Genomic DNA, 23,602 nt, shown 5'->3' on the forward strand with positions numbered 1-23,602 from the left:
AATTCATGTTGGGTATTCTTTCCCCTCCCACTGACAGATATGACAGTACTCTAGGCCTTACAAGCAGTGCCTCAGCATTTTTCCCTAGTTCCTGCTCTGGTCACCTGATCAGCTTCTTATTGATCTTCTAACCACTTCCTGATGCGAGTAGACATGTAGCACGCCATTTTCACATGTTTACCACTACACAGAGCTGCAGAGGTGCCACTGAATGAAACTGCACAAAATGTCTGCACTCTGCCCTGGCCTGCCTGAACTGGAGCAGTGTTCTCTGAGTGGAATAGTAAACAGGGTCTGTGTCCACTCAAAACCATCTGGAAGGGAATGATATAGGTGTTAAAAATTGATATAAGCGAAAATGTTTTTTAAAGCTCTTAAATCTTTTTGGTTTCACTTTGTTATTGTCAGGGGCAGACGGCAATCTGAGAGTTCTGGAAAAGTCCAGAAGAGTGTCTGAGAAATGTTATGTGCATTTTATTTCCTGAACTTGAGATGTGGGCTAGACTCTGTTGAGCTTCAGTGTTTTTTTCTCTCTAATCCCTTTTTTGTTTTGTTTGTTTTTGTTTTGTTTTGTTTTTTTCTATCACATTAGTAATAGTATTATTTACACCCTCTCTTTTTGCATGCTTGTGTTTCAGAGGCACAGGATACTAGACAGTTTAAAATAAATTGGAAGGTATACTGTTTCCCTATAAAAGAAAATTTTATATGATAATATGTGCTAAATCTTTTTGTCCTTGGATCATCGGGGAAAAAAAGTTCAAGTCAGAGAAATGTCAGTGTGCGTCCTGTTTGACTTTGTAAATTCTTTTGCATATAGAGACTTTTGCAGCCAATGCTTCACGCATCCTCTGCTGCTCTTTCGGCAGTATTTGGTGTCAATATTTAAATCATTTGTCTTGACAGAGAGAAATTGTCTCTGCATGTGGTTCACAGAGGCAGGAAGGAGATAGTTCCACTTTCACAGCTCGGTCTGTGGAAAAGGGATGATTGCCTCTTCAAACAAGACTCTAAAATAAACTGTCAGCACGAATGATTAAAAGTCTACTGCCATACCAGAGCTGGGTTAACTGTAGTCATAATTTCAAGTCAAGCTCCTCTGATAGATCTATGTTAGCACACTACAATTTAGAATACCACTCTTGTTTACATTGCAACAGTGGACAGCCAAGGTCCTCTGAAGGAGAGCTAGCCTAATTAACATAAAACTGGGTTTCTGGGGACCAGGGTAGTGTGGGGTGAATGATCTTGCCTGTGGTAAGGACATGCTGAGGGCAGCTACTAACACGCTAGTGTTAATTGTTTCCAGTTTGTGGCAGTGTTTAAGACCCAAATGTATTAAAAATAGCCATGGTCTAATGAAGATGTGGCAGTAAGGCATTTGTTCAGGGACCAACTTTTTGCATACGGTTACAGAATAGCCGACTGACCATGAGCGGGGGTCCTGTTTAATGATGAGGGCAGAACACGTCAACAGGGATGTGATACAGCAAGGTCCCAGCTCATCAGAGCAGCCAGATTAGGAGGTGAATTTGGATAACTTCCCACTATTGATTGGTGGCACTGAAGATCAGATCTAATTTATGCGACTTCTGCGCGGCTGATGTGAGCCTGGAAATCTGTCAGGTTCTTGATAACCAAACGCATCTCGCAATCTGCAGACCTATTATTGTGCTCTCTTGTGTTCCGTAATAAAAAGATAAATACTTTTTTTTAATTAGAGCACTGCTAGAATAAACCTTCCTTATCTCATTACTTTCTGTTCTGAATTGAAAACACCTCAGAGAAACCCTGCAGGTTTTCTTCTCTACTTGTTTAACTGTGTGGATTATTTTTCAGCCATGGTTTTATGCTGCTGTTTCAATGTACTCTTTACATTATAAATACTACAATGGGTGTAAACGATGATTTAAAAAGAAGCTACTTTTAAAATTTGGTTTACCTTAATTTACCCACCAAATTTACTATTTATGTGTTTCTTTCTTCAGTCATGCTTGTGTGATTCGAGGACAAGTTGTAACATCCGACGGAACACCACTGGTTGGAGTCAATATCAGCTTCATCAACAACCCATCGTTCGGATACACAATCACCCGGCAGGACGGGAGGTAAGAGCCACACTTCAAAAACAGACACACATGCACAGATAGGGACCATATATTCAAATGATTGTCAAATACCATTGTTTGTATGTGCTGAATTGTAATGATAGAGGGGAAAACACTGTTGCCACTGCAAACTGTGCCGTCATTGATCTGCTTTGTGCTTTCATTTGGTCCAATTTTGGAGTTCTCGGCTCAATTCCCAGTGAAATCAAACAAAGCCCTTCTGGTACACTCATAAGTTATGCTTCAGTAGCGACAGGGAGGGGAAAAGAATAAAATACGCCAATTCAGAGCGGCTCCCAGAGCATATGAAACACGCTGCAGATGGACATTATTTATTTGACAACTGAAGATAGAGAGAATAAAATGGAACATTGAAGTTTAAACCAGAAATGGGAAGCTGCGGTATCATTCTAGGAACTTTAATTTGGAAGACTGACAGTAAAGGCTCCCACTCCAACTTTCTTTTCTTCCAAAGTTGATACACATTTTTGCTCTATTTATATATTTGTTATGCTTTATTACCTGCACCTAAAATAGTGACCATATGTTTAGGTAAAGATATGTATTGGTGTGTTTGCATTGGTATATTCCAGCGTGTATTTGCCATATATACATTTTTTGTTGGGCAGCTTGCTGTTACTACATACCCTTTGTTTGAGCTGGTCCTTGCAGTAGAGCCAGTCTCTCTGTCAGAACACAGCAGGGATGGCTGTTTGCTGTGGAAGCCTCACTTCCTCCTGACACTTTTATCAGTCACTGACTTTAAAAGCCCTGCATCTGTGCTGCCGGTTTGATCCTGATGATTCTAGCTCCTCTTCATGCTTTCCGTCTTCTTGTCAGCCCCCTATCCCTGTCCTGGTTTTACAAAAAATCTCTCATCTCCACCTTATCAACTGGCCCTTCCGCACTTATTTCATCTGCTCTTCATCCCGTCATGCTCTTCCTTGTCTAATCTCCCCCTCCCGCTCCATAGATGCTCCTTTCTGGGCACTTCATATTTCCTGTGCTTTGCTTGGGCCTTGAGTCTTGGGGCATTTCCTCCACACTGGCTTCCCCCATCTCGATCTCTTTGCCATTTATGCGTGTCTCATTTTTCTTATGCATCCGTCCGTTTTCGATTGCAAAGCTTCATACCCTTTTTCCCTTCCAGCATATGTGTAAACACTACTCCATCTCCCAGGTTCCCCTGTAAACATGCCCAGTCTCCTGCAACTCCCCTGCAATCACTGTAAACAGGTTCAGTGCAGCGTGAAATCAGAAATGCACCTGTTCAGCCACTTAGAAATGGGAAAGCTGTCTCAACTCATTTTTATGATGTGTTCTTTATTGTCCAAGGACCTTAGTTTTTAAATTACCCCTTATCCTCTGTCCAGAAAAGTTTTTATAAACAAAAGAGCTGAGTTAGTGTCTATGCTATAATACGCCATCACTTTCTTATTGTCACTATAAATAAATACATTTATGGAATATCTGTGAACCAGTATTTTTGTGTGGTTTGTTGATTTTATTGACAGCCATTATAATGCTTACTTATACACACATGTTTTATGCATTACTCAAATTACATGCAAAAGAGAATTGGGTTATTAAATATTTCAAGCTTTTACACTGTAATGGTAATATTATTTCTTATTAAGGCAGTAGCAATATTATTTTGGATTAAAGAGTATTCGCATTGTTGGATAAGCAACTATCAATTTTACATGCTTAAATAATGCTAGAGAGGCATGTTCTCCATTATGTTGTGCATTTCCAAGATGGCATCTGTGTCATTAGGCTCAAATTAGTTTACAAGAGCATATAGACAAACACTAATTGAAGCCACTCTAATGAACAAGGGCCTAAGTGAAGTCCTAATTGATAGGTAGCTAATTCTAGCGTGCTCTTGCTCACTCAAACATCAACAACAGCAATTACCCAATGCATATTTCTTTGTCCTTGATTCACTTTACCTTTTAGTCCACCACATTTACTTCATAAATATATAATACAGCTGTGGTAACATGGGAAATTAGTGCATATAATTTGTGTGAGTGAGTTCATTGGCAGGGTTAACTCTTAAAGCTTGATGCATTCCCTGAAGGCGCACACAAACAAAGCTGTTGTGGCTAGCTTAATAAGTTTTGTCACATGGCTTAAGGCTGTTGTCATGATTGATAACGGCCAGTGAATCCCCTCATCGATTGGCCACGCAGCCCATGGCTATGTGTCCACTAGTGTTTTCACTGTGCATAGCCGCAACTCTGTAGGTGTCATTCAGACTGACTGGGTGCAGATGCGTGTCTAATAGGACATTACAGTGGCGCACCATCTCAACCTTCTCAGGTCCCAACCTCTGTATCACCACTAAAACTTACTTTACTCATCGAGGGCTAAGGGCGAAACTTCAAGGGTGGGTGAACATTGGTTTATAACTATCAGGGCTTAGTCGATTACTTGGTGTCTTAGTCAATGAAGAACTGTATTTGTGGACTTATAGGGACCACAACAGAAAGGAAAAAAGCATGGAGTGAATTAGTTGTAGTTTTAGTTTACATCATGAGTTTATTCTTCCTTTTTATTTATTTATTTACTTATTTATTTAATTATTTATGTATTTATTTATTGTATAGTTGTTTTTCAATGATTTGCTAGAGTTTACCCATAAGGAAAGAGGACAACTTCTTAATTTAGTATCTTGAACAGAGAGGGAGGTTACGCAGTTCACAGGACACTTTTTGGACTAGATCTCTACCTGTAATTTTAGCAAACATATTTTCTATATAAGGATGAGGTCTGGTCCCAGGAGCACACAGCAGTGACCAGGTGCTAATTGGCTTTTAAAGAAAAGTGACAAGCGCAGGTGCAAGGATGCTGTAGTGGCGATACAGAAGTCGTGAAAGTGCCAGAGACTGAGACTGATTCAGGTCAAAGGGAGAGGCACTTTTACATAAGAGCAGATGGGGTTGCATTGCAGGGCTTTTAGACTGATGTTAGAGTGGACAGCCATATCGTCTCAGCAATCGATAGCGAGCTGGCGTCTGCCCCCTCCTGCAGCACACATCTCCCTCAAATGAAAGTGTGAACAGAAGCTGAGGAGAACGGAGCAGAGCGCGAAACTGTGGAACCTGCACTTGGACTAAACCATATTTATTTCATCTCATCAGTAACACATCAGCAGCTTTTGATAACATATGTTCTCTACATTCTTGCTTTGTTGAAAAATACTACAATTTCTTATAAATATAATCATAATAGTTGGCAGTAAAACTTATTTAAGAAGCGCTTCATCTCAGTGGCTTTCTAACGCATTCGGAAAATAAACAGGGATAAACAAGGGCATCCATGGGCAATTGGGAAAATATTCTTCTATTTGTCTTTTTCAGTGGTCTAAAAAGCCACAGAGATAAAAGATTTCATTGCACATCAAAGCTTTTTATTGTTGTGTTTATTCAGGAAGGAAGCATGCAGGCTTATTTTAGCCAAAAGCAAAACCTTATTGATTGTCCATTCATCTTAATCATGAATATATTGTTTAGATGCCTGTGATATCAATATGAGTAGTGGTGGGAAGGTACGTTTAATATTTCAAACACAGAATCTGTCAACTAATACTTTTACGCCTGCCAAATGAACACACAGCCTGTAATTCATCTTTCATCGACAAAATCAATACTCATCTCTGTGGCAATGTCTGTGTTGCAGTTTTGACTTGGTAACCAATGGGGGAATTGCCATTGGCCTGCGTTTTGAGCGTGCCCCCTTCATCACTCAGGAACACACGCTGTGGTTGCCTTGGGGACGCTTCTTCGTCATGGATACCATCGTAATGCGGCACGAGGAGAACGACATCCCAAGTTGTGACTTGAGCAGCTTCACCCGTCCCAGCCCCATCGTCGCCCCTGCTCCCCTCACTGCCTTTGCTGGCTCCTGTTCTGAGAGGGGCAACATTGTACCGGAAATTCAGGTAACTATAAGATCCCATTTAGACATAAGCTCCAGACTATGCCTGGCCACAAAATGTCTGAACAATCATCCATTTCTGCATCTGCCCTGTTCACACTGGCTCTCAATGCTTTCTCACATAGCAAAGCTCTACTTACATTGAATGAGAATCCAACATTACCGCTAGTGTAACCAAGGAAACCAAGCTTATAACCCGGAAACCATGCTGGTACTCACGGGGACTCCCTAAAAGCTTGGCATTTTGTCCGGTGGTGGGACTTAATGTCCTATTGCAGCCATGGTAACCTCCATTAAACAGTGTTTTTCTATTCATCTGTGCTGCCAGGTCTAATAAACTAATTTAGATGTAAAATTATGACTAAAACACGTTTACTTTTTGTCGATGCATCAGTGCCTCCATGCCCCCTAAACAATTGTACTAAAGCCTCTTCGTGTTCGTGGTGGTTATGCTCTTTGACTATATTTTTCAGTGAGGTTAAGGTTAAGATCACGGTTAGGTTTATACTTTGACTGAGATGAAACCAAATGGTGGCACTGGCAGTTTTCTGTTTTTATTCACACATACACCTTCCCTCCATATTCCTGGTAAATTCCTGGGTAAATAATAAGAAAATTGCCAGATTGAAAAATGCAACTCTATCAGTTCTGGCTTCGTTCACACATGACCCTGTTCTAGCTCAAGACTACTCCCTTTCCCCCCAAACACCTACGCCTGCTACCAAACTCCAGGTGGGGATCTAAATGGGTCCGTGCAGAATGATTCATGCCACTCATCTAAAAGAGACTCTGAAGGCTGTTTATCTGTTAAAAGTGAAGTACTGCCTCTCTCCGTCATGGCAAAGCTGTGATTTCTATCTCTCCCGTGTAATTGCTCTGCCCAGTGCAGAAAATTTACTGTTGGGCTACTCCTCTCTTGTTGCAGATTGATGATTATTACATTGCCTGCTTTTTGTGGCATTTTCTCCCAAGACATTGTAGGTGCACAAATCAAAAACATTCATTCATTTACCTAATGAATGCCTAGTTGTTTTTGTTTTTAAATAATACTTCACTCAGGTGATTTATGGCCTATATTTCAAGCTTTAGTGTGTAGCTGAGTTTACAGTTTTTCTATGCTAAATCCATAGATTCCCTTTTGTTATTTTAACATTTTAAAAACTAAATAATTTACTAGCAAGACTTACGTAGAGACTTGTTTGGAGTTTGAGGACGACTGCAGACAGCTGTCTGAGCTTTTGTCATAGCCTTCCACTAAACTTTCTGTTATTGCTCTTTATATAAAATATTAGCTGTGGAACCCAGGAGTATTCAATTAATGCTATTGTTATATGGACTGTAGAAGACAGTTGTACCAACAAAGCTATTGCTATTATTGGATAATTTTTTAAATAAACTTGCTATTGTATATAATGAAGAAATCTCAGTAGTTCTCTAATAATGTCTGAAGTATATTTTCTGTAATGATTTTTTTTTTTTTCTTGTTCCCTGTAGAATAGTATTTTAAAGCTGCTCTATGAGAAATATAGATCCACTTACTGCTGCAATTGTGAAACCTACGCATATGATATCTGTTGAGATGGTTATTTTAAATAAAGCTATTACAACCTTTGGTAATGAAAGTGAACCCAGCCATATTTACTAACATAGTGGAATGTATTTTCACTTCTGCCAATAAACATACTTTGTTTTTGCATCTAGTCTCTGCAGGAGGAAGTGCCCATTCCAGGAACGGATATGAAGCTCAGCTATTTAAGCAGCAGGACCGCAGGTTACAAGTCAATACTGAGAGTGACCCTGACCCATCCCACAATCCCTTTCAACTTGATGAAAGTTCACCTCATGGTCGCTGTGGAGGGAAGGCTGTTCAGAAAGTGGTTCCCCGCTGCCCCGAACCTCTCTTATGATTTTGTATGGGACAAGGCAGATGTCTACAGTCAGAAAGTCTATGGGCTGTCTGAAGCTTTTGGTAAGTATATAAGAATCATTGCTTTGCCAAATCTAATATTCAAGCCATTTAGATGTTGTTCTATCTTTTATCTTTTCTAGTATCTGTTGGTTTTGAGTATGAGTCATGTCCGGACCTTATTTTGTGGGAGAAAAGGACTGCTGTTCTCCAAGGATATGAGAAGACTGCGTCCAAATTGGGTGGATGGACAGTTGATAAGCATCACGCTCTCAATATACAGAGTGGTGAGGCTTCTTCATCTATTATCCATTGTCTTTTTGACATTGTTTATTTTATGCATTTATGACATTTTTTACAAATTATAGGGTTGACAGAGGAGGCAGTTTGCTTTGATTTCTTTCTTTCTCTCTCTCTCTCTCTCTCTCTCTCTCTGCATCCTGTGGTGGCATTCTTAAAATAGTTTGTCCCCATAAATACAACTTCTATTGTGAGAGCAGGTGAAAGGGATGTATTTTTCTATTGCTGCCAAATTACTGATTGTTGCGGAAAAGGAAGAGAGGATTTTGGCCGTCACTGTCCCTGGTTTTGGCTGGACTCCGTGTTTATAGCTGTAAAGGCTCATCGGAGGAGACGAGGCATACTTATACGATAAGTGCTTAGGAAGGTGCCACTTTGATCTGTCACACTGAACCTGCTGAGCGTCCCTTTCCACTGCCCTCCCCCAGTCTTCGTTTCATCACCCCTGTCTTGTTCAGGTCCTGCATTTTTAGAATCACTGAGGATTTAATTGGTATCAGTCCTGCCGCTCACTGCACCAGTCCCTATGATTAAACCATGACCCAGGGAAGCGATGCTCCACTGATGCTTTTTGATGCACCAAATGTTTCACTGCTCAAAGAACTCAGGTCACCCACTATGACCAGAGAGAAAAACAAGCACAGACACAGATGCTGAATTTCAAATATGATTACCCTGATTGGGCAGTGAGAACATCTTTACATTTACATATTTGAACATTTTCCAGAATTATTGGCAAAATTACTGCAAACCAGTTGGGAGAAAATGTGTTTGGGTGCACAGACTGAAATCACATAAGACATATATTTTTACTTACTGCACAGATTTTAATCAATTTATTCATTTTAATAAATATGAACGTAATATATATGCAGTATTTTGTGTTAATATATTCAATGTTTCCAGGTGTGTTTTTAATACTGCATTCCCCCAAAACATGTATGATACATAAAAGATTTTTCCCAACTGCACCTGCACTCATTTAAAGTACTGTAAAATGTAGCTGCCACAAATAGCACCGTGTTTGGCCACACACCTGTTTCCTGAAAACAAAAACCCAATCAACAGTTAGCTAACCTGTTGTATGCCTCTGCCTCGGTCAGGTATTCTTCACATGGGCAATGGAGAGAACGTCTTCATCTCCCAGCAGCCCCCTGTGATCGGCAGTGTGATGGGGAATGGGCGCAGACGCAGTATCTCCTGTCCCAGCTGTAATGGGCTGGCTGATGGGAACAAGCTGCTGGCCCCCGTGGCTCTGGCCTGTGGCTCTGACGGGAGTCTTTATGTGGGAGACTTTAACTACGTGAGGAGGATCTTCACCACAGGGAATGTCACAAGCGTTTTGGAGCTCAGGTAACACAGCCAGCTCTCTTGATCATTTCCTAAGCATCAGCTGATACTACTACTGCAGAGGCTATAAATATGCAGAGAATGCACTAATAGTGCAAAACTGTTTGTTTTGTGTTTAAATTCACCTGTGTAGTAGTATCTCACTAACCACTGCTTTCTCTCATTAACAACTAACATATGCCTTCTATCTCTTTTCTTCTCATTTTCTGCTTCTGTGGGCATACAGAAATAAAGACTTCAGGCATAGGTAAGATATGTTGTGTATGAGTGTAGAAGGACACTAGGCAACAGTGTTATTTCTTGTTATCTCTTTTCAACGTCTTTCAGCTTCTGCTTATTAACTATAAACTATATGCCAAGTGAACTATGTTTTAAGGCATTGTGGCTTCATAAGGGAACATCAGTTCATACTGGACAATACAATGGGTTTGATAAATCTGTGACATGTGCCAATTTATTATGGAGCAGGACTAGATTGTATCTGGTCTCTGGAGCAGGTGAATTTGTTCCAGCAGCAGATGGAGGTGAGAGTACGCCTGTCTTTAGACCACTTGTGTTGGGCAAAGGGCTATTGATTGATTTTCAATCAAGAGGTCATGACTTTGCCTGAGCGGCTTGTAGTCACTTTGAAGATGAAAAGTTACTAGGCTTTGTTTTATCACCACACACTTTAACAGATCCTCCTGGTTTGGTGAAGACCCCAGATTTGTATTATATATATTTAACTTGATGTATTTGATGTGCTGAACATGCCTCTAAACTTTACATCCCTTACAAAGCAGAGAAATGCCAGTGCCTTCATCCTTTGGTCTCTGTACTCCAAAGGTATTTGCATGCTAAAAAGAAGATTTATCCTTGGAGTACACAGCGTGTGACTGTATAAAATGGGTGGCAACCTCCTGCTCATGTGTGCACTAGTGATAGGACTGACGTGGGTGATCTCAATGTAGTGTTCATTGACCCCCTACTACGGACGCTCCATCCACATGGCCTGTTCAGCCCTGATGCAATGCCAGCATGCAGCAAAATCCAATTATCTTCAACAAACTAGATATTGTTAGTGAATATAGATGGAGTGTGCAGCCACAGCTCAAGGTCAGCGAATAGTTTGAAACACGTTGGGGGACCGACACTGTTCTACATGCGACTTGCAGCTGATAAGGTATCAGGCGATTGCACATGGCAGATAGGATGCAAAGCAGAATCTGTTTATTGAGGGTTGCTAGTGACCTACTCAAGAGAGCATTCATTGAACCATCGTGTACCTGCTCTGTGCTCTGAAGTAACAGATCAGTCTGATTTGACAGTGGCTGATGGCAACATGTGCCTCAGGTTTACATCTAAGCCCTATCAACACTGATTCACTGAAGGTCAATTGTCATTTAAAATCGTTTGCTGAAAGCTAACAATTTGAGAGAACCACCACTGGTCTTCCTCTTTGTGGTTTTATATATAAAATAATAATAAAATGAAAATAGGCTCTATCACGTCCTCTTGTGGCCTCAAGGTTATTGCTGAGTTTTGTCTTAATCCACTTTCAATGACATCCTGCTGACAGCTTTTTTCTTAATACTTATCAGCTCTGTCAGAAATGTGTTTTACTTAGCCCTGATAGTGCAGCACATGTAACACATGCTTCTCACCAATATACATCAAGATGAGGTTAATTTGTCTATATCACAATGTGATAATGACCATATCTATGTGTTCATTGAATACAAACAACCTTTCTGGCAAAAGTTTTCTTTCGTTTAGTTTTTACACTTTTGTAAGTAGTTTGTAAATTCTGATATTTTTATTGCTCAGGCATCTTTTTTATATTCAGTCAGGAGCCTGTTGGTAGATTGCATTAGTCCTACCAACAGGGATTGGTTTTGCTCAGTTCTTTTGTCTGTCTGTCATTTTGTGCAACCTCCTGTGGATACAAAGGATTACTTTGTTGACTTGGTCTGGGGTTTAATAGGATATTTTTTGTGGTGGAATCTCTTGTTGATAGCTACATAATGTGTTTGAATTGCAGCTCCAGCAATGCATTTATGTACTGTTAAAAAGTCACACGGGAAAGAAAAAATATATTGTGTAATTTTAGCAATAACAGGGGCCACCCTTAGACAATGTGTTTTAATGCTGCCTTCAGGTGGCAAGATAACCGAGTCAAACAACAAGTAGTATTTTTCTCTCTCCGCTCCTTTTGCAAAGACATAAACTATTCCTGTTTTGACAATATAATACACAATATAAATACATGCAGAAAAGATGCCAGAGGGTACCATAATATAGATTTTGTATCTGTTCCTAAAATGTACTTTGTGTCCACATCCAATGTTTTATATTTTCTATGTCCTAACTTTAAATGTTAATGTCTCAAATTGGCTTCTGAATCAATTTGTCCATTACATGATGTTTTTGTTGAAAGCAGTTTTATTGACTAGCTTGCTCTCCCTCTGCTTCTCCTAGCAACAGTCCAGCTCATAAGTACTACCTGGCTACAAGTCCAGTGAATGGAGCTGTGTACCTCTCTGACACCAGCAGCAGAAAAGTGTTTAAGGTGAAGTCTCTCAATGTGGTGAAGGATGTGGCCAAGAACCTGGAGCTGGTGGCAGGGACGGGCGACCAGTGTCTGCCGTATGATGACACGCGCTGTGGAGATGGAGGGAAGGCTGTGGAGGCTACACTCACTAACCCCAGAGGTGCGGCAATGTGTAGTGTCCATGTGTCATAATTTCAGATGGAGAGCAGAAAATGTATTAAGTTTTTGAAGAAATAGCTAAAGTTATGATCCACAAATGTTGTACACTCTCTTATTTGTTATTTCACTTTTGATTTTGGTGCCAGTTTTTGTTTCATGTGTGGTGGCCCAGTAATTAGAAATTTTAAACCTAAACACACGAACCCAACCTGTGTAATATAGGTGTCAAAACATAACATTAAGTCCTTACTCAGCTAAATGTGATGTTTCTTTCTTTACCTTTTTAATTAAACTCTCCCTAGATAAACTGTAAAAGTTCCTGTCACACAACTGATTATACTGTGGTTTTTCTCATATAATACTGCCAGGCTTTATTGGCGTCTGAAAGAGCATTAGAGAATGAGACTGTATTGATGAAATTCCTGTTCTAATTGAATCGATATCTACAGTAGGCATCATCTATTTTGATGTTTCTATTGTTCCCCATTATTGATTCTAAAAATCAATTTAAGCATTAGTTTCCACAGCTATTGTTAGTCTTTAATTTTCACCGCAGTAAGGAACCTTTTATTGTCATTTGACAATGTTGTGTCCTCAAATTAAATTGCTGATAATCTAAATAAATAATGATAATTTTCCCTATCTGCAGGCATTACTGTGGATAAGTACGGGGTAATCTTCTTTGTGGATGGAGCCATGATTCGTAGGATTGATCAGAACGGCATCATCTCCACTCTTCTGGGCTTTAATGACCTGACCTCTGCCCGACCTATGAGCTGCGATGCTGTCATGGACATTTCTCAGGTACGACCCTCTGTGGCCCATACAGCCGGCGCTGGCTTTTTAACCTCCATCTCTCCTTCAATGACCCCGTGCTTCCCTCTCCCTCTGGTCCCAAGTGAGCTTTTGTTCTGAAAGTGGATGCTACCTGCCCACTCTGAAAGTCAGCCTGCCTACTTTTCAACCAGCTGCTATACTTACAGGCTTAAACTCAGCTCTGTACCACTAGTATTGGTGATTTTCAAATTTTAGTATGTGGTGATGTTATTCTTGCAGATGAGGGGCCAGAGCCAGTTTTGCATGTCCATGAATCCAGAATGCTAAAAAAAAATTTAAATGTTGCCGTAGAAAATTGTAATGTATTTTCTGAATAAGAAAAAATCATGTTACATGTAACAGAAGCCGAAAGCCTTGAATTGTTTACAATATATTCTCATAAAAAATATCTAAAAGGTAAATTCCCTAGAAGCCGCTGTATTTCAACAATAATTAGCATTTTAACAATATTCATTTTAGTTGCCCCCATCATATTATTAGCCTTGAGAATTTAGAAGTTAGGTAAAAGAGAACATAAACAAGCCTACTGTGAACTTTAACTTATCTTATGATGCACTTAATTTTGCCAATAAAGACATCGTCATTTTTTTGCCAAACAAATTAAATGTTTAGAGCAGAAGCAGTGGTTTGAGCTAAACCTATAGCGACACTCTAGTCCTGGGGCATGCAGTTTGTGTCAAACATCCACAGAACCCCATTCCGATATAGTGTTGACCTACAGCTGCAGGGAGTAAGGAGGATGACCTTTAACCCCACCGGCCACTGATTCATGCACACATGTTCGGTAATGCAGGCAAACACAGAGCGCTACATAAGCAGACATACAGCAGCATGTGTAGCACTTCCCCCAGGCAAGGACAGTGTGCTGGGGTCACTCCATGGACTCTGTTTTGGAGGTGAATGCTCTGCCCCCTTTGCACTCTCCTGCTGCTGTTGCACTATTTCCCTTGAACTATTTATGTAATTCAGGTAAAGCCTTCCACAACAGTAATTTTTAATTTAGAGTCATGCATGTTTTCATTTTCATCTAACTGAATACCAGTAAATGCTGTCTAGTTTGGCTTGTAGTGTTTATATTTTTCATGCAGACAGGTCTAACAGCAGATTTTTTTTTTTTTTAATAAAGAAATAACATTGTTAATTGTTTTATTTTTTTACAAACATTTGAAATTGTTATGCATTTAAATACAATGTACTGTCTTCATAGTACTGAAACGTAGTTAAAACTATAAGTGGAAGCACTTTTGTGACCTAAATTTGTAAACAGTGTGGAAAATTGCTGTAAATGTTGTAACCTAATTTCAACATAAAATTTTAAGTCAGTTCTTGTAAAATATATAGCTAATATATTAGTGCTTTGTTACAGCTTTGTAGAGGTGAGGTTGTGCATCCAAGTAAAATCCAAAACTATGTTTGGTGCATTATGTTAACATCTGAGTCACTCCTCTTTTTTGTTGTGGTACTGTGAAAAGTATACTGACTCGGCCAGCTGTCAAGTCCATAGGGGGGTCTGGGAGTAGAGAACTTTTGTGTACATGTTGTATGATGTATTCAGTGGATGAAGCTGCATATTTCAAGGCCCTGGGGAACTCCTAAGCCCCTGTGACCTTTACCTTAGTAGCTCCTCAGCACATACCTCTGTGTACTCTCCACACAGCCAGCTCAAGGCACCTCTGACAATGGCAAATCACACTAGCTCTGCAGCACAAGACAGTAAAAAGCATCTATTAAATATTCATATCACTCCTCCTTCAAACACTCCCTGTGCTGCCTCTGGATCAGCATTTCTCTGGAGGAGCCTCATCACAGTGGTCATTACTTTTCCAGCCCTCACCTGTTTGAGACCAAAATGACTCATAATTCTGTCGCTCATCTGATAAGGTCGTTGATATCTTGCCATGCCATCTGTGCACTGCAGCAAAACTCTGTAACCTTTCGCCGCATAAACTTTCTAATACCATGCCAGAACAGGAACTTGACCTTGTTCAAATATATTTTAATTTGTTTACATCAAGGTCCTCTGCGTTTACTTGTTGGGGGAATCATTTTTGAAGTTTTAAAAATCTTCTTGGCATGGCTCCTGCTGTGCTCAGATGTGGAGAGAAGCCATGTCTTAAAACAACATCACTTAAACACATTACAAGGGTGTTAGTTGCTTCAGAAAGCTTTATCAAGGCTCTGGCTGTGACATTCAATTCAAATCTGAGACCGACTTCAAATAATGACATGTACTCCTCTCAAAAAGGCATCCCGCTGGCATGAGAAAATAGTCCAGACATTACTAATGGAAAAATGTCATTAAAGTTCTGATACAAGTTCAAATATATATGTATAAATAGTTCTGATTTGATTCCATTTGGTGTATTGGAGAGTTGCTGACAGCTGCCCCACTGCTGAACGGTGAGGTAGTGATCGGGTTACAGCATATGGGACAGCAGCTCGGGAAATATCCCCTCATCAGTCAGAGTGGCGTGAAAACCTCCTTACAGGCAGCTCCCCTGAGCCACTCCACACACAGCCTCATGAAATATTTAACCGCCAGTGTTGACAAGAAATAGGTTTTAAGAAATAGAAAGTCTCCCTTTAATTTTCTAGTAAATGCAATTTTGTTCCCTCAAAGGCAGTCTGTGTTCCCCGACAGACTCTTGTGTGATATGTGCCCAATGTCTTTTCATGTTAAAGTCCTGACTTTCAGATGAGACTGAGAGTGGATGTGTCCTGTGTGCATTACTCAAATTAGATTCTGTTCATTTGATAGAAACAATAGCTCATTATCTTAAGGGGATTATAGCTTTTTATTTGACATATACTGACTTACATAAACTCATTGTTCACTGAAAGATCACATGGTTTATTCATTTCATGCAATTACAAGAATTTGATCACCTTCCCATTCCCTATTTTTCTTTGTGACATAGAGTACCCAAGGCCCTGCCAAGACAGAATTTTTATAATAGACATGATCTTGTCTTTGTGCTGTGGACCAGGGATTAATCAGTCTCTTTTGTTGGTGCTCCACGGCTTGTATTGAAATATGGCACTTAATATCATGGTCCTAAGAGATCCTTCTTGGATCATAAGTGAGAGGGAGACTAGCAAATTGGATGATTCCAATCATTCCAATTTGTTAAAAGCCCGATACATTGTTCAGGGAACAATAAGTCATCATTTAGGTGGCCTGGAACTGGCTACTCCTTCAGTTTTGTGAGTGTTCTCCTGTTCTTTTCAAGGACCCATACAATCTCTTGTCATTACAAAATGAATCACTCATATAGAGGAAAACAGTGCAGTGAAGGATGCACAGACCAGGCTTTTGGTACCTTTTGTGATCAATGGCTCTGTGCTTTTTCCAGTTAATCTGATCATTTGAATGACCTCTCCTTGTTGTCTCCTTGTTCTGTCCTCTGTTTGCTATTGTTATTATCTTTGATCTTTGAAGTCATCTTTTTGTGCTCTCCCCCTTTAAGATGCTACCCACTGCTATTTATTGCTTATCTGATTATAAAATGCTTTTGTTCACAACAGAGTATTTTATAATGCATAGTGAAGCTTTTCATTCAAGGAAAATTCAGAAAAAATTTAATAAAAATATTTAGTTCACATTGGTGCTGTATTATGTGTTACAGGTGCGTCTAGAGTGGCCCACAGACCTGGCTGTGAGTCCCATGGACAACTCCCTCTATGTGCTGGATAACAACGTGGTGCTGCAGATCTCAGAAAACCACCAGGTCCGAATTGTGGCTGGACGCCCCATGCACTGCCAAGTCCCTGGGATCGACCACTTCCTCATGAGCAAAGTGGCTATTCATGCTACGCTGGAGTCTGCTAATGCCCTGGCTGTCTCCCACACTGGTGTTTTGTACATCGCTGAGTCGGATGAGAAGAAAATTAACCGAGTCCGACAGGTGTCCACCAATGGAGAGATCTCTATTGTGGCTGGGGCTCCGAGTGGCTGTGACTGTAAGAATGATGCAAACTGTGACTGCTACTCAGGCGATGAAGGCTATGCTAAAGATGCTAAACTCAATGCTCCATCTTCTCTGGCTGTGTGCCCAGACGGAGAACTTTACATTGCAGATTTGGGTAACATCCGAATCCGCTATGTGCGCAAAAACAAGCCATTTCTGAACCCTCTCAGTATGTATGAAGTGTCATCTCCCATTAATGACGAGCTCTATCTTTTTGACTCCAATGGCAGCCATATTTATACACAAAGTCTGACTACTGGAGACCATCTGTATAACCTTACTTACAGTGGAGCAGGAGATCTGAGCACCATTACAGACAAAAACAAAAATACAATCATTATAAGACGGGACACTACAGGGATGCCTCTGTGGCTCATGGTTCCTGATGGACGGACATTTTGGTTTACCATGGGAACTAACAGTGCTCTGAAGAGCGTTGGAGCTCAGGGTCAAGAGTTAGCCTTGATGACCTACCACGGCAGCTCAGGACTTCTAGCTACGAAGACTAATGAGAATGGATGGACAACCTTCTATGAGTAAGTACCCAATATATTATTTTTTACATGTTGTCAATAACTGAATTTCTGCCAAGCAACTTTCATACAGACCTCATTTGTTTTATCTGATTGTTGCTATTATGTGTTACGATGCCAAATGGGATTAAATTGATGTCCATTACTTGCAAGTCCAATATGGCGAATATCATTTCATGATCAACAACAACCTATATTTACATACATAACATACTGCAATGTTATATCTTATATAGGGCCAATGAAAAGCAGATAAAACTAGCACTTTTAAATGATGATGGTCACATATTGCCTCTAAAGAAAATAATGATTATAATATGTTGTGTAGTTGTCATGATTATAGCAATTTAAAACAAATATATCTGCAATCTAGACATATGTTTTTACTGACTTATCTGTACAATAGACATGTAAAGGACAAACCATGCATTCATATAAAAAAAGACTGTAAGAGTAAAGGTATATCTTTACTGGTGGAGGGTCTCCATGGAGATGTTATTGCTTTGCCTGGAATGATCCATGGTATGACTTTAAACATTTCCATCTAGCATTTATAAATTACAGGTGTTTCTATTACTCAAAAACACAATAATTCCTTCTGTGAATAGGGGTGACTCTCCACAGATCTGAACTGTGATATAGCATAGTGCTATAACGTGTTTTTCTCCCTCCCATAGGTAGGTTCGGTCTATGTTGTGAAACTTTCTAGACAAAACACTAACATTTCCATAGAGACAAACAGGTAGAAATGCTACATACTGCACCTTTAAGTAATAGGTTGTAGTAACATTTTTGTTACCGTGCAATCTGTACTGTAGCTTAATTCAATTGGGAAACTTTGCTAATTGGATGATTTCAAAATGTGTGATTAAGCAGATAAGCTGACCAGGCATCTGTTACACCTCACTGCCGTAATATAACACTTTGACGTCACATCAGCTCCTCCAGTTAATTTAGGCAGACGTCTTGTATCACCTGCATTGCGTTTGGTTGTCATTTGAGACAACGATGCAGTGAAAATGGCACCCAGAGCAGCCAAGCACGGCCATATCTCAAGGTAGAGTTGATTGCCTCCAGCCTCAACAAAAACAAGTTCAGTGGGTGGTTAGAATAGTCAATTATTTCTCCTGGCTTTTTATAAAATGGCTGCTGGTGGTGACAAGTTTTTGTGTCTCAGCTGTTTAATATGAGAACAATGATGCACAGAAAAGACACTTGAGGATTTCAAGATCTTGTTATATAAAGATTCACATTGTTCTCTATAATGCTGCTTCCAGATGCAATATCAAAACACCGAATATTTAAGTTTTTAATTATCCAACTGTTATTCCCTTTGCTGTGGTACTTTTCTGAAAACACAAGTTACAAAACACAATAGAGCTTTCACAATGTCAGTTCGAAAACTCTTTAAAATACCTGCTTCTGAATAACTACACTTGTCCATTATTATCTCTCATAATCTACAAATATAAATTTTCCACAGTTTTATTATAGCCTTATGCACTTGGAGGTCACCACATTTTAAGCCCCCAGAGGGTTTTTGGTAAGCACCCTTCACATTCCATTGTAGAAAGTATTTTATTCTGTATTTTTTACCAAGTGAAAACAAATGCAATGAAAAACTAATTAAACATTTCTTTATGAAGACAACAGTATGTACCGCATCTAATTGAACAAATCATTTCTCTTTTACTGTTTGCCTCATACATTTCTGTCAAGATTATATTTACCTCCAAGCCGTTCAGCTCACCAATCCTTTATTAAGAGCCAATGAAAAGTGTTTGCTGTTAAATAATTAGCTTTGAAGGTCACTTCTCCACCCGCGGGTGTAAACAATAATTTGCTAGCATCACAATGTCCATTTATCTCTGCTCACCAAAGTGCACAGCTAACCATTTTAGCCATATTAATTAATGCTTGCTTGCATCCTGTAACCTATAGAGCGACAGAGGGAAGCACAAGGACAAAGTGTAGTACAAAAGAGATTGTGTGTTTAGTGGTTGTGGTGTCACCCTTGACCACATCATGCGCATTGACATTTGCAGCATACACAGATGCTCAGCTGGCCTCCTGGCGTTTCTGCTGCTATGATAAGTGCTTATACTTAAAGGTTACTGTAAATACATTAAATCATGCACTTTCACTGGATGCCTAATTGCAGCTTTAGCCTCCAATTAAGGGGGCAGGAATGCTCACATTTAACACATGTCTGTCAGTCATATTGTTTCCCATTGTCAAATATTGAGCCCAAAAACATTTAATCAGTTTTACCTCAAATAAAACAACACACAAAATTGTTGTTAAATAATTCCAACACTTGTAAGTTGATCTTATCTTTGAACAACTGCATTTTTTTCTGGATTTATTATTGCCATTTTAATGAAAGAAAACAAAAAAAAACAAACAAAAGTAAATGCCACAAATATTGAATTTTATCTACAGTGCCATAAAACAATATTGCAATAAAACATTACATTAAAATATTACTTTATCTGGGGCTTGATAAAACAATCAACATGAAACAACTGGGAAATACTACAATAATAACTGTTAAGCTTGAGTAACCTGGCCTGTTGCATTGTCCCAGCATGAAAGGTCACAGAGCTCACATGTGACACAAGGTGATGCAATCTGAATGGACTTGTGACCATCCAGGGGGAAAGCAGCCGTCTCCGTCTGCCGAGCGCCGTGCCCCTGCGTGCCCTTCGTGTCCACAGAAAGCCAGCTAATAGGCAGTTGAGTTGAAGCAGGCCACAGCTATTAAAGCTCCGGAGTGAAGCCCAAGGAATTGCTCCAGCTTCAGGCCCTAATTGAGAACGAGAGACTCTGGGTCAGTGATCAAGCTGGGCTGCGAAGAATGAGGTCTCTGTCGTGTGGGCGCGGTCTTTTGTGAAGAGGTGAAGGCAAACAGGAACACTCGCTTTGTCCAGTAAAAGGAACAGTCAAAAGCAGCACACCTCTCATAACCGACCACAACCAGGTCAACCAGGTCTTCTACGTTCACAGAAATATGTCTTGCTCTTGTGAAATATTAGTCAAATCAAAAGTATTCAAATGCTTTCTACATAATTTACAGTTTTTTTTTTTTTCGTATTTCCTGAATCTCTCCTCTCTAGTACATGTGAAATGAAATAACATTTTTATCAGGGCATAAGTCTCCCACTATTCCCTTCAATACTGGGTACTTGAGAAGGCTGCACTGTAGAAATATCAGTAAACCAGATGCCGATATCCTATTTGTTACTTTACTATGGCATGCAGCAACATTGAGAATGGTTTTCTATTCTCTGCATACAGAGATCGTACTATAGTACATAGTTATCGTATGTCCCACCATAGAGCCCTAGCAGTCTAAAGGCTTTAAATGGTTGATGTCAGTGCAGTTTCTGAATAAAATGAAACAGTCTCTCCATTCACATCATGATGAACACAGTGATTTGTAGGCTGAGCAGATACTGCATTGCTCAAGAAAACTGCCCTTAATTTGTAAAACTGTTTATCGTATAACTTTATGGTTACATTAATTACAGTTTTATTTATTATATAATATAATATTTGTAAACTGTCTACTACTTTAAATGTAAAATACCTGCAGCAGTGCTTTCAACATTAAAATAAAAATGTTATTTCAGGGATAGTTTTACATAGCATTAAATGATTATTACATTATATTTTTACTGTCGTATAGGCTTTCATCCAAACTTTCTATTACCTCTTGATCATATTTGGTGTGACATCTACCCCTTTCAAAGTGTTGCTAATGTGGGTCCTCAGCCCATTAATCTGTTCATGCATGTCTACCTTGTATTTCAGAGAATCATCCTAATCTCATAAAAGCATACCCTGTGAATTTCCCTCAACACTGTTTGTCATTCTGTTGTGGTAGTACTCCACTGCAGTTTGAGGTGACGTGCCCTGCTTGGCTTCTCTGCCTCTGATCAGTGTATGTCTTTGTAGGTATGACAGTTACGGCCGTCTGACTAACGTCACTTACCCCACGGGCCGCGTGAGCAGCTACCGAACGGATGCCGACAGCTCGGTCCGCATCCAGACAGAGGGCTCCAACAAAGAGGATATCACCGCCACCACCAACCTGTCAGCCTCTGGCACCTTCTACACACTCATGCAGGGTGAGTGCTTTACTGTGCATAAACAGAGCAGGTGCACAGGTTTCCCAACTAAAGCCAAATGCCCGCACAAAAACATCTTTAATATTTAGCATAGGATTACAATACACAATGGATGTCAATAATTTTTTTAAATATCTTTATTAAAATTCGCTTTTGAGCAAAGATTATGATTATATGATAATATATATTATATAATTATTTTGTAACTATGAATTGGCAAAATGTATCCATTTAAACTTGTGCAGAGTTATACATATGCAGATTTCAGCATTCAACATTGAATCCACTGTAGAATTCTATTAAAGTGCCTGCAGAAAGTTGCCCATGAATCATCTGACCTTTCGTTTGGATAGATTTACCCTAAAGGCCTTGGCCTGACCCCTCAAGTGTCTTTATGATGAAGAGAGGGAGGTTAGAGCGAGGTCAGCCCTGGCACCTCTGCCTATTTCTCAGCAGAGCACCACACACTGCAGCACTATGCACTGCTAAGCAAAAGACAACATAATAGTTTAGAAAATTCCTGAACTTCTTGACATGCTAAATTGTTATTTGTTAAATAATTCATGCATGATAGGATTGATAAACCATTAATTTCATGCAGGCCTTAATGGGAGCAGTATTAATCCTGATCTGTGTGTGGATGTACAGACAGGAGGCAGAAAGGAGGCGTCGCCTGATGAATGTGCATGAGATGCACAGTGGAAGCATTAGTCACTGGTCTGAGGCTGTCGTCACCTGGGGACAGTAACAGACAGGCTCAGATTTATCCCTCTGTCGCTGTGTGTGTGTGTATGTGAGTGTGTGCATACAGTATGTGTTGCACCTTGCTTCTCTATGGCCACAGGCGAGCCAGCAGCTTTGATAGTTTTCATTCCCGTATATCCTCCAGGCTGCTGCAACAGCTGTAAAACTTTACTTTACTGGCGCTGTGAAACCTCTCACTATTGATCTTTGTTGTCACAGGCCCAGCATTATTGCAGGGGTTCAGTTAAATACTGCCGCTAAAGGCCTCCTTTCTGCTGAGCCACCATTTTAGATCATTATGTTTTAGTTTTTCTCTTGTTATTATATATATTTATATATTTATTGCTGTTTATTTATCAAGGAAAGATGCCTCAGCTTTTGTACTGATTGTTTCCTAATCGGAATGTTCCTAGATCAAGTACGCAACAGTTACTTCATTGGTTTGGACGGATCTCTGCGCCTGGTTTTAGCCAATGGGATGGAGGTGTCTCTGCACACAGAGCCCCACCTCTTGGCCGGCACTGTCAACCCCACTGTCAGCAAGAGGAACGTGACCCTGGCCATTGACAACGGGCTCAACCTGGTGGAGTGGAGGCAGCGCAAGGAGCAGGCGCGGGGCCAGGTCACTGTGTATGGCCGCAGACTCCGGGTAAGATTTCACAGTTACACTAATACAGAGACACGTTGTTTACACTGCACAAAGTAAACCAGCATTATTCTACATACAATACAGGAAACATCAAGAGAGCTCATTAATCGATTAGTGATCCTTATATACATATGTAGGCTGTTATCATGTATAAAATACCATGAACTGACTTTTCAGCTTTCCAGACCCTCTTTTATGTGACAAATGCTATTAAGGGATTTAGGCTGTTTATCAAGCAAAGCACAACTTTGGTTAAGTTGCCTCTCTGGGAGGTGACAGCGCTAATGAGGAGGTGCCACTTTTTCTGTCAATGGTAGTACATTTAATAGCCCTATCACCCTCCAGACGTGTGAGCCTCTAATGTATGTTACAGACAATGGCCCCAGGGGTGAGATGGGAAATGGGAGCAGCCTAATGGCAAGAACAGAATGGATGAACAGAGCGGG

The 23,602-nt window shown here is 40.0% G+C and overlaps 1 protein-coding gene across 1 annotated transcript in view; it reads left to right on the forward strand.

The window, feature by feature from the left end:
- Positions 1 to 23,602, forward strand: part of tenm4 (teneurin transmembrane protein 4) — a 113,531-nt gene that overhangs the window by 78,282 nt on the left and 11,647 nt on the right. Inside the window, exons 17-26 of the mRNA XM_020928547.2 lie at positions 1,989 to 2,108; positions 5,793 to 6,054; positions 7,752 to 8,019; positions 8,100 to 8,243; positions 9,360 to 9,609; positions 12,064 to 12,296; positions 12,945 to 13,099; positions 16,759 to 17,636; positions 21,591 to 21,763; positions 22,921 to 23,156. Coding sequence (XP_020784206.1) covers positions 1,989 to 2,108; positions 5,793 to 6,054; positions 7,752 to 8,019; positions 8,100 to 8,243; positions 9,360 to 9,609; positions 12,064 to 12,296; positions 12,945 to 13,099; positions 16,759 to 17,636; positions 21,591 to 21,763; positions 22,921 to 23,156 — 2,719 coding nt within the window. The remainder of the gene's footprint in view (positions 1 to 1,988; positions 2,109 to 5,792; positions 6,055 to 7,751; positions 8,020 to 8,099; positions 8,244 to 9,359; positions 9,610 to 12,063; positions 12,297 to 12,944; positions 13,100 to 16,758; positions 17,637 to 21,590; positions 21,764 to 22,920; positions 23,157 to 23,602) is intronic.

This window comes from Boleophthalmus pectinirostris, unplaced genomic scaffold (assembly GCF_026225935.1).
Source record: "Boleophthalmus pectinirostris isolate CB_2022bp ecotype Guang Dong unplaced genomic scaffold, ASM2622593v1 HiC_scaffold_9, whole genome shotgun sequence".
In the NCBI taxonomy this organism is placed as follows: Eukaryota; Metazoa; Chordata; class Actinopteri; order Gobiiformes; family Gobiidae; genus Boleophthalmus; species Boleophthalmus pectinirostris.